Below are 11,189 nucleotides of genomic sequence, written 5' to 3'. Positions count from 1 at the left end.
GGGGGAGGGCTGCACTGCGAGACCACCTCACTCGGGCACCAAGCCTCTGGGCTTGCGCCTGCTTTGTCTCTCCCTAAGACTGAAGGCTCCCGGGTACCCCAGCCCTGCCAGCAAAGGACATTTCCTTTGTGACAGAGATCATCCTCCTCACTTTCTGGCAGGGACACTGAGGCCCAGAGAGGTCTCGGAGCTGGCTATAGGGAGCTGGAAATAAAACCCTTATCCTTTGCCTCCCAGGGCCACCCAAGTACCAGGAAATGCCAGGTGAGGACCCCAACTCTCCCAGTGGATCAGCTCGGCAGACCCGAAGAGAGATAAATAAGGCCTTTATATACAGAGAAGCATGATAGAGCGGGGGCAGCCGGGCTGGCAGTGGCAGCAGTGGGCTTGGCAGGGTGGGCAAGGCTGGGTGGCCCTGTCAGTGGGAGAAGATGCCCCGGAAGCGAGCCTTGTCCTCTTCGTCCTTCTGCCGGATCCGTGCCTCCAGGGCCCGCAGCTCCCGGCTCACAACAGGCGCCAGGGCGGGGTCCAGCTCCAGCACCTTGGCAAAGTCAGCCTGGGCCTCCTGGGCATTCCACACGGCTGCGTGCGCCTTGCCCCTCTTGAAGTAGGCCTTCACGTTGTCTGCAGGGGATACCGGTGGGCAGAGGCCCACAAGGGCATCAGGGGGGAACCAGCTAGCTGCCCAGCCCATCTCCTGAGACACTAGGCCCATCATGGGACAGAGCCCTCCCGACCTGAGGATGCCAACTCCACCCCAAACCCCATTCATAGCTCACTGGCACAACAGGGCCCCTGGCCCTGCCTGGGTGGGGACATTTGGTTGGGCTCCTGTGGGAGCTCAGAATGGGGGTGACGTCAAAGGCTCGGTCTTGTGCCCCAGTGCCCAGTGGTGACAGGGATGAGAAGGCCGCTCGCCTGACTGCCTGCCGGCCCACCCCGGCAGCCCAGCGCCCAGCACTCACCATCATACTTGTTGAGAATGGAGGAGCAGTGGTCCAGCACTTCGTAATACTCCTGGGCCACCAGCTTGCACTGACAGTAGTTGAGCAGCAGCGGTGTGATCTGCTGGTCCAGCTGGATCCAGTCAGGGGACCCAGGCTGTTCCTGAGGGCACAGGGGCAGGGAGAGGGGGAAAGATGCTGAGACCTGGGCCCCACGGCTCCACTTCGCCCCCTGCGCCCACCCGCCGCAGCCTCCAGCCAGCACCTTCATCTGCAGGTTCTTGAGGCAGGCGATGGCGTCGTAGTACTTGGCGGCGGCCTCCTTCACGTGGCCCTCGCGGTACAAGCGGTTGCCCTCCTGGTGGATGACCGGCACCGCCTTTGCCTTCTCGGCATCCGTCATTGCCCACGGGTCCTGCTGGTACGTGCCAGGGCTCTCCACCTGCCGGGGTGTGGGCCAAGTCAGGGTGAGGCCCCGGGGGCACCACAGCTTCTCTAGCCACAGACATGCCCAGCCTCGGGGCTGGCAGGCCTCCGGACATTGGCTTCCAGAAGCAGAATCACTTGCTCATTCACTGACGGTTTGACAAATGTTTGTGAGCGTCTACGTGCCCAGCACTGTGCCAGGTTCTAAGAACAGAGCCCTGAACGAGACACTGAAAATCCCAGCCCTCGAAGATACCCAGAAGAGGAGGGGCCCCAGGAGGGGGACCCATGGGGACTGTCAGGGGTCCCACACAGGTGTTGTACCTGCCCTGCCCCAACCCCCAACAGTCCATCCAGCCCTGGGTGCGCAGGCAGGGCTGGCGCTCACTCTGAGGCTGGGCAGTGGTGGTCTGGCGAGGCGCCTAGGGCCTGGGGGCTCCTCACCTTCAGCATCTCGATGTCGAAGATGAGCGGCTGGGGGTTCTGCTGCAGGGCATCCAGGTCAGCATGACCCAGGGAACTATGCTCATGCATCTGGGCGATGCCACAGCAGTGCCGCTGGCCCTCCAGGGGGTCCTTGCCGGCCGCGATGTTGCGTAGACTCTTGGCCACCAGTGGATACAGGACCACATGCTGCAGGAGGGCAAGTGGGCACCAAGGGTTCTGTCAGTGTGGGCTGGCTGGTGACCGGGCCCAGCCCCCTGCCCCATCACCATCTGAGAAAGGACACTGAGGCCCAGAGAGGGACAGCAGCTGGTTCAGGGCCCCACTCTGTTGAAACGTAGGAAGGCTTTTCCCTCGGGATACCTCCGGCCTCCCAGCCGTCTCTCCCGGTGAAGCCCCCAGCTCCTGCCACACTGTCTGGCCACCAAACCAAGCCAAGCACCTACCCCTCTGACCCCCCACACAAACATACTCCCACCATCAAGCTGTCTCTCTTGTCCTTACAAGCCCGGTGGAATTCTTACCTCTGCCTCCTCCTCCCCACAGGGGTGCAGCCCCCAGGCTAGACTCCTCACCATTACTGGGGTCCCTCCGCATTCTGTTCCCAGCGTCTGTTCCTTCTATCCTGCCCCATCCCTACCCGATTCATGGCCTATCTCAGAGCTGGGCCCAGGGCAGCAACTTCAAAACCCTTGGAAGTAGGGGACCTGGCCTCTGACCTATCATTAGGAATGGCTGCTGAGATGGTGGGCGCCAGACTACCCCCCGCCTCAGTCTAACCAGCTCCTCTCACGGCCCCTGTCATCCACACGGGGTGGACTGCTGGGCTAACGTCCAGCCAGCCAGCAGATGCTCCTGAGTCTCGGCTCTGGGTGGCCCCACAGTGGGCAACTTGAAGCTACAGGTAAACAGGCCCGATCCCCACCCTGCAGTAGCTCAGACCCAGGCAGAGAACCAGATCCTGGCCATGCAGGGCATGAGGGGTTGGAGGACTCAGAGGAAGAGCTCAAGCCAACCACCAGCCATCAAGGAGGGCTGCCTGGGGGTGGTGACCCAGGAATTCGCATTGAATGAGGGAGGATCTTGGCCAAGAAGGGGATGGAAAGGAAAGGCAAGGAGGTGAGTGGGAGAGGGAAACTGGCAGGGCGAGACCCTACAGGGCTAGGTGAGCAGCTGTAGCTTACACTCAAGCCTGACGGCGGCCAGAAGCCAGAGAGGTCTGAAGCAAGGAGCTGTACAGGTCATTTGCATTTGGGAACCAGTCCCCTGGCTGCAACCTGGCTAACAGAGAGGAGAAGGCAGAAGAGAGGCCAGGATACCTTGACGTCGCAGCAGAACTGGGCGATCTCCCCCTCGCGCATGGTGCACACAATGGTCTCCCACACGGGCAGCTTGAACTTCTTCCCGATGATGAGCTCCATGGGCTTGCCACGCACCCGGCTGTCGTCCAGCACGGCGCCCTCCTTGTCACTGTGCAGGGTCCGGTAGTGGAACGTGGCCTGCAGGCCACAGGCAGATCAGGCAAGGGCACAAACCCTCCCCAGCCCCCAGCCTGCCAACGGCACAAGGGACAGAGCTCATCAGGGGTCACCACCTGACCTTATACCTGGCTTCACTGCACCACCCAGCCGAGGAAACTAAGTCACAGAGAGGCAAGTAAGGCGCCCAAGTCACATGGCTAGTGGGTGGACAGGCTGGGGTGAGAGGCCAAGCATTCTGGCTCCCATCATTCTTTTGACAGATCTTTACTGAGCACCCACTGTGTGCCTGAGCTCTGGGCTAGGCACCAGGACACAGCAGTGAGCAAAGTAGACCCAAGGCCCTGCCCCCATGGGGCTCACATGGAACTTCTAGAAGAAAGAGGCCTCAAACAACACTGTGCTATGTAAGGGGGAGCTAAGTGCAATGGATCAGAAAACAAGATGCAGCAGGTAAGGCAGGATGAGTTTAGGGGGGCGGGGGGGCTCTCTGAGGAGGCAGCATTTGAGCAGAGATCTGAAGGGACTAAGAGAGAAGCATACCAGGCATAGACTGGGGTGGGAACTTTCTAGGCCCAAAAGAACAGAGCTGCAAAAGCCTTGCAGTGGGGCAGTGTGAGGTGCGTCCAAGAAGCAGCGAGGCCAGCGTGGCAGAAGCAGAAGAATGAGAGGGAAGGCTGCACCACCAGGTCACCGGGCTCACAGGCCACAGGGCCTGTCAGCCGTGGTGAGGAAGTCGGGTTTTGCTCTGAGATGGAAGCCACTGGGTGGTTCCCAGCAGCGGGGGGCCACAATCTGATGTGGGTTCTGCTGCTGCGGTGAGAACAGGTTGTAGAAGGACGGGGGCAGAAGCAGGAAGGCGAGGTAGGAAGGAGGTGACTGCAGGACCCCAGGGGAGAGACGATGGCGGCCGGGACCACAGTGGCAATGGTAGAGTGATGAGGAGTGGTCGGATCCTGGGTGTATTCTGAGGATTTGCTGCGGGACGTGAGAGAACGGAGCCCTGAAGTCTTGGCGGCTTTGGGCCTGAGCAGTCAGAAGGCTGGAGGTGCCCTTAACTGAGATGGGGAAGGCTGGAGGGGAGCAGGTGAAGTGTGAGTTGCCAAGCAGACATCCAGGGAGAGATGGTGAGTAGGAGCTGGATGTCCAGTTTACGGGAGAGGTAAAGGCTCGAGATGACATTTGCGAGTAGTCCGGGCACGGAGTGGTTTTTTTAAAGAGAGGAGACTGGATAAGATCATCTGTGAGTGTGTGCAGAGAGAAGAGGTCTGAAGACGGAACCCTTGACAGGATATGGTTAGAGGAGCCCACACTTCACCACGACACCGCACGACTTCTCTGAACTGGGTTTCCATATCAGTAAAATGGAATCAACAAGAGTACCCATCCCACAGTGTGAGAACGGAAGGACATAAACGTGTGAAGCACGGAGCGAGCACTCACTCAACACTGGTGATTGGTTATTTAATCTTGCCTAGCCCCATTCTCTCAGTACCATCGTTCACAGGTCTTCACCATCTTCACATGTTCCCTCTTTCTGGTGTCTGTTCCAGCCAGGATCTCCCTTCCAGGACCTTCTTCAAGGTCACCAACTCCCCAGCCCATGGGGGCATACGCCCACACCCACACCTTCTCCTGACTCAGAAAGGATCCATCTTAATACAATGCGCACTAGAGCCACACAGCTCCCCTCTGCTGTCAGAGCCCTCACACTGGGCCAGGCTGGGATCTTTATTTGCCCGACCTTGGCACAGGGCTGGTCAGGAAGCATGACCTTGGCACAGACCTGGTCAGGAAGCATGAGCTTGGCACAGGCCTGGTCAGGGAGCATGCGCTCATTCACAGTAGCTCTTACTTTTGGTGTCCCTAGTATGGGCCAGGATCTCTACTCATTTGTTCAGTATGCATGTTCTGTGTGACTGCTCTGCGGGCACAGGGGCTGCCTCTGGGAAGCTCCTTACTCTACAGACAAGCGGCATCTGGGAAAGGCTCCAGGAAGAGGGAACGGCATGAGCACAAGCAGGGAAGTCTGGAGATTTAGGTTGTTCAGGGGAGGGGGTCGGAAAGGCCGGAGCTGGGGGCCTGGATGTACAAAGGAAGAAGATGGCAGGCTCTGTACTTCCCAGCCCTTATCTGGCCCGAACGAAGCGACGTACAGGCGTCAGTAAGCTGCCAAAGGGTTCCAGTCAAGCAGATCCGACCTCTGGGCCCGTTCTCTGGGGTTGCACTTCCCCGGGGCCTCAGTTTTCCCATCTAAAAGACGGGAGCTGGTCTAAGTGTTTTCAGAAGGCCCTTCCATCTATAAAAGATCTTAAATCTTGCAACCCAGAGGCCTCAGGGTCCCTCCCCAGTCCCGGGGGCCCCTTCCAGGTCCCGGGTTTCCAGCTCGGGGTCTCCTCCAGTATGGGGTCTGCAGCAGCACACAGGCCAAAGCCCCGCAACCCGCTAGAGATGACTGACGGCCTCTCCGACCAATGGGGCCACACGGCCAAGCCAGGGGGCGGGGCGGACACGTCCGAATTCACCCCTTAAATTCAGACTAATCAGCGTCGAGCTCCGCGTGCGAGTGGTAGGGTCACCGACCGCTGCTATCTGGGCATGCGCAACCTCTCGCCTAAGGCCTCCTCCCGCCTCGCATGCGCACCGCGCCGCACATGGGTGAAGGGGAGGGGGCTAGACACGAACCTTGGTTCCATCCTGAAAGTCGGGGAGCTCTCCTCGGCCCTCCTGTATCACCCGCTTTTGGATCCCGTCCTCCCGGAGTCTTGCGATGATATCCGCCATCCTCCTTCCCCGCTGCTCTCTTTCGGCAACTTCCGGACTCGCTCGGCAGCTTCCGGACCCGCTTCGGCAGCTTCTAGAGCTTCGGGGACTTCCGAGATGGCGCCATTTTGGCTGAGGGCAGACGCCAAAAAGGGACTGAGCGTGGGGTCGGACGGTGATTGGTTCTCTGCGCCGCGGCTGAGCGCGCGGGTCCGGCAGGGGGCGGGGCCTGAGGCTGTCTGGGTGAGGACCGGGCCCGTCCGAGGGGCGGGGCCGGGGCCGGGGCGGGGCGTCCCTAGCGGATGCGTCACGGAACGGGTTTGAACCGCGGCCCTCCCACGTGGCCGGGTGCCACTCCCTTTAAAGTTGTAGCAGTAGTGTGACAGCGTTACAGGGTTAGGCGAATAGGGGGACCCCATCCGTAAGCCCACCCCCTAAAACTACTACTTTCGGGTATTCCCTTCTGGCCTTTTCTTTTCTTTTTGTGTCTCTAGCACCATAGTGGTGACTTTTACATCCTGGATTTTTCTCTTTCAAAAAAATAAAAGATAAAACCAGGAGTAAGAGAGAGGGGAAGGAGGGTTTTCGGATCCTTGTGGGAATCGTAAGCTTCCCGAGAGACATTCCCTCGCTTGTGGGGTCGGGGGTGGGTGTGTCGTCACCACTGAATCCACAGTGTCCCGCGTATAATGGTGCCCAGTAAATATTAGGGAACGCATGAATGATAGAGGAGGGGGGCTAAGACAACGTTTCTCTCCGCCCCTGGAACAATCGCTGTAAGAGTCCTCTGCTCCCACTTCCGAGGTTTGGGGACTGAGTAAGGGGAGTGTCGTGGGCCCTGCGCACTGTCTTCAACCCATGCTCCCACTGCGAAGGGTTATTGTCCGTCCCCTGTGACCCAGGTGCGAAGTGCATCAGATGTTCACGCTGGTCAGTTTCCCACAAGAAGTCCCCGGGGAGTGGTGCGACCTCCGAGGTGAAAGGGGAACATGCTTTGTTTGCTTGTTTTTCGATTTTGTTTTTTACCAGCACAGGAAGTTTTACAGGCAAGTTCTGCCAAATTTGGAAGCAACAAGTCGTCTGTATCTTCGATTGTTCCAGAAAATGGAAAAAGAGGAAGATGACCAACATATTTTGTGAGGCTAGTTTAATCTTGATTCCTGAACCAGATAAGTATCCCGTAACGCAAGACAAGGAAACTCCCATTTTATTAATATAGATATGAAAAATCCTAAATGAAATATTAAGCTAATGTTAAGTTAATCCACTAGTGTATATAAAAATGCAACTGTGCCAAATGAATGTCGTTCACAAAAAGATGATTCCATTTATCCGAGGTCCCTAGAGTAGTCAAATTCATAGAGACAAAGTTGAATGGTGGTTGGCTGGGGGGAGGGGGAAATGAAGAGTAGTGGTTTAATGAGCATAGAGTTTGAGTTTTGCAAGATAAATAAGTCCTGGAGATTAGCTGTACAGCAACGTGAATATACTTTACTGAACTGTGTATTTAAAAATGTTTAAGATGGCAAATTTTTTTAATTGAGTTCATAATAGTTTACATCAATGTGAGATTTCAGTTGTACATTATTTCTTGTCTGTCACCACATAAGTGCTCCCCTTCACCCCCTGCACCCTTCCCCCACCCCCTTCCCCTGGTAGCCACTGAACTGTTTTCTTTGTCCATGTTTTTGTTCATATTCCCTTTCTTAGCTTTTTTCTTGTAATTAATTTCTAACTTTGTAGCATTGTGATCGGAAAAGATGCTTGTTATTATTTCAATTTTCTTAAATTTATCAAGGCTTGCCTTGTTTCCCAGCATATGGTCTATCCTTGAGAATGTTCCATGCACACTTGGGAAGGATGTGTATTCTGCTGTTTTTGGATGGATTCTTCTATATTTGTCTATTAGGTCCAGCTAGTTTAGCTTTTCATTTAATTCCACTGTTTCCCTGTTGATCTTCTGTCTGGATGATCTATCCATTCATGTGAGTGTAGTGTTGAGGTCCCCTACTATTATTGTGTTATTCTTAATATCGTCTTTTAGGTTCATTAATAGTTGCTTTATGAACTTTGGTGCTCCTGTGTTGGGTGCATAGATATTTATACGTGTTATTTCTTCTTGATGGAGTGTCCCTTTGATCATTATATACTGCCCCTCTTTGTCTCTCTTTACCTGTCTTATCTTGAAGTCTACTTTGTCTGATATGAGTATTGTGACACCTGCTTTTTTTCGTTTGCCATTAGCTTGGAGTATCGTCTTCCACCCCTTCACTCTGAGCCTGTGTTTGTCATTGAAGCTGAGATGTGTTTCCTGGAGGCAGCATGTTGTTGGGTCTTGTTCTTTAATCCATTAAGATGGTAAATTTTGTGTTATGTGTATTTTATCACAATTAAAAATTTTAAATTTGTCAAAAAAAAAAAAAGAAAAGCATCAAGATCAAGTAGGGCTCATCCCAGAATGTAAGAATAGTTTAATATTAGAAATGTCTACTATTGCAATTCATCACGTCAGTGAACTGAAGGAGAAAACTCATACCGTTATCTCAAAGTATGCAGAAAAAGCACTGGGTGAAGTTCTATGACTATTTATGGGTAAAAACTCACAGGGCAGAAAAGGAACATTCTCAGGTGGATAAAAGCTATCTGCGATTAAGTCAGGTGGAATAAGTATTCATATTCCCTTCAGGATCAGGAACGAGGCAAGGAATGCTCTCTGTCAATGATGCTCTTTAGCACTGGATTAGAAGTCCTGGCCAAAGCAATAAACCAAGAAAGAGAAATGAGAGTGATTCTGTCTACACAGAAAATCCAACAGAATCTACAAACAGACAATATTAAATTAGAGAGTTCAGCAATGTTACAGGGCTATAAAATAAACTACCAAAGATTAACAACATTCTTCACACTGTCAATAATCCACTCAAAAATATAATAGAAAATAAGGTACCATTTACAACAGCAATAAACTCAGAACGTATTTAGGAAATAAAAACACAGCCTGGAACTTTTTGGAGAAAAAAAAACTTTTAAGGCCATGGAAGAAGATGTGAATAACTGACGTGACATACCTTGTAAATGAATTGAACAACTTCACATTTAAAGCTCTGATTTCTCCTGAAATTAGTCTAGAAATTCAATGAAATTCCAGTGAAAATTGAGAGGCTTTTTGAAGAACTTGGAAAACATTTTTGTAATATTTGTATAGAAGAATAAAGATCCATGAAAAGCTAGGTCAAGTTTGAAAAAGATGACCAAAGGAGGGGAGTTGACCTGCCATGTTAGACCACGCTGCAAACCATTGTCGTGAAAAGCGTATGATGTTGCTTGAGAATTAGTCAAGCAGGCCAAAGAAACCAAAAAGAGCTCAAAATAGATATGTATGTTAACAACTATATGCTTGATATATGACACAAATAGTCCCAGAGTTCAGAGGGAGACAGAACTGATTTTTTGGCAGGTGGTACGGGGAGAACTGGCCCACTCTACGTTGACATAAATCTGGATCCCTTCTTGCACACGTTCAAATATAGAATCCACAGGGTTCAGGATCCCAGTATGAGCTGTAATCATACCTGACACCAATCGAGTGTTTCTACACGCCAGGCACTGTGCTCTGCTCCTTACTGTGTATTAACTCACTGAGTCCTAAACTGATGCCATGAAGGAAACACTGTTATTACCTCCATCTGACAAACAAGGAAACTGAGGCACAGAGAGGTTTTTGTAACTTGCTCAAGGCAAGGCCAGGACTAGGGCGAGGCGAGTGAGGGGAGTCATGCAAGATCGAATCCTGTCTTAAAATTTTGATATTTTGTTCATCATGGGTTTTTGCCTTAAATTTGATTTTTTTAAAATAATGCATTAAAATATTATTTATGTTGCTTACTGAGTTTTTTGGTGTCCCTTTAAATGTCTCACCCAAGGGCAGTCCCAGAGCCGGGAAGGAGAAGAGCTGGGGTTCCAGTGCAGGCAGCTGGGCTTCAGAGGCAGTGAACCATATTGTTACAACACTTTTCTAGAATGTAAATCTATCAGGTCAATAGAATAAGATGTTGGAGAATATCTCTGTAACCTGGAGGTGAGGAAACACTTCCGGGAAGACTCAGAGCGCAAATCTGATGGATCTGACTATATAAAAATGAGGATTGTTCTTTCACACAAAGTCGAGAGACAAAGACAGACAGGAGGGAGATATGGACAACATCAGAACCCAGCAAGGGAGGAGTACTTAGATACATACAGACGTGCAAATCAGAGACAGGACCCAATAGAAGAAATGGACAAAGGATATGAAGAGACAATTCACAGAAGATGGAACCTCCATGACTGACAAGTGCATGGAGAGCTGCCTGAAGTCTTCAGTGGTCAGAGAACCCAGATAAAAGTGAGGCACCACTTTAGATGAATCAGATTGGCAAAGCATTAGAAATCTGGAATACCGGTACTAAGGAAAACCGGAGCCTTCGTGGTGGACGTGTAAATTCATATAGCCACGCAGAAGAGCAGCCGTGGCACTCTGTGATGTCAAGGGTGCATGTACCCTATGGCCTGGAAGTCCTACTCCAAGAAGAATTCTCCCACAGTCCGTAAAGGGACAGTGTGAAGATGTTCACAGCTGTGATGTGTGTGACGGGGCACTGAGGCCAAGCTAAGTGTGCATCCCTGAGTGGGGGTGGTAGATAATAAAAATCCTGGATGCCCAACACAGTTACCACGTACAACTGGTAGAAGCAATAAATGACGTGCATGTGGAAAACATTAGTGTTGAGTGGAAAAATGTAAACAACAGAGTTTTATACGTGACACCACGTTTGTAAATTGCAAACATCCACCTTGAGCCAATGCCAGGTGCAGTGGAGGGCCAGGCAGGATTCAAGGACACTGACTGAGCACACTGACGTGGGGCCCTGCAAAAGCAAGGGGAGAGGAGGGAAGATGGGGAGAGAAGGCGGGAAAAGCAAGGAACAGAACTGGAGAGAGGGCTTGTTCACAGTGATGCTGTGGCACAAACGGAGACTAGGAGTGACTCAACTCTGTATACGAGGGCATAAAATGAAGTGGGGGTGGGTGGGTGGAGGAGGATGACCACCCCTGGAGCTAGGTGGACCTGGGTTCAAATCCTATTTCTACCGAG

The 11,189-nt window shown here is 52.3% G+C and overlaps 1 protein-coding gene and 1 long non-coding RNA gene across 3 annotated transcripts; one reads left to right on the top strand and one right to left on the bottom strand.

The window, feature by feature from the left end:
* Window positions 1-309: 309 nt before the first annotated feature.
* Window positions 310-6,211, bottom strand: AIP (aryl hydrocarbon receptor interacting protein). Of its 2 annotated transcripts, none has more exons than XM_070228388.1 (6): window positions 5,978-6,211; window positions 3,134-3,313; window positions 1,815-2,003; window positions 1,210-1,386; window positions 974-1,107; window positions 310-624 (listed from the first exon to the last, which is right to left on the bottom strand). In XM_070228388.1, exons 1-6 carry the CDS (start codon window positions 6,074-6,076, stop codon window positions 552-554), a joined length of 852 nt encoding a protein of 283 aa, XP_070084489.1. In that variant the 5' UTR covers window positions 6,077-6,211; the 3' UTR covers window positions 310-551.
* LOC138916738 (uncharacterized) lies at window positions 6,162-9,942 on the top strand. The gene is made up of 3 exons (XR_011424083.1): window positions 6,162-6,298; window positions 7,085-7,191; window positions 8,300-9,942. It is a non-coding gene; the product is annotated as an uncharacterized lncRNA (long non-coding RNA).
* Window positions 9,943-11,189: the final 1,247 nt, after the last annotated feature.

This window comes from Equus caballus, chromosome 12 (genome assembly GCF_041296265.1).
Source record: "Equus caballus isolate H_3958 breed thoroughbred chromosome 12, TB-T2T, whole genome shotgun sequence".
NCBI lineage: Eukaryota > Metazoa > Chordata > Mammalia > Perissodactyla > Equidae > Equus > Equus caballus.
Note: the sequence above shows the minus strand (reverse complement) of the source record. Positions and strands in the feature narration are given on the sequence as shown.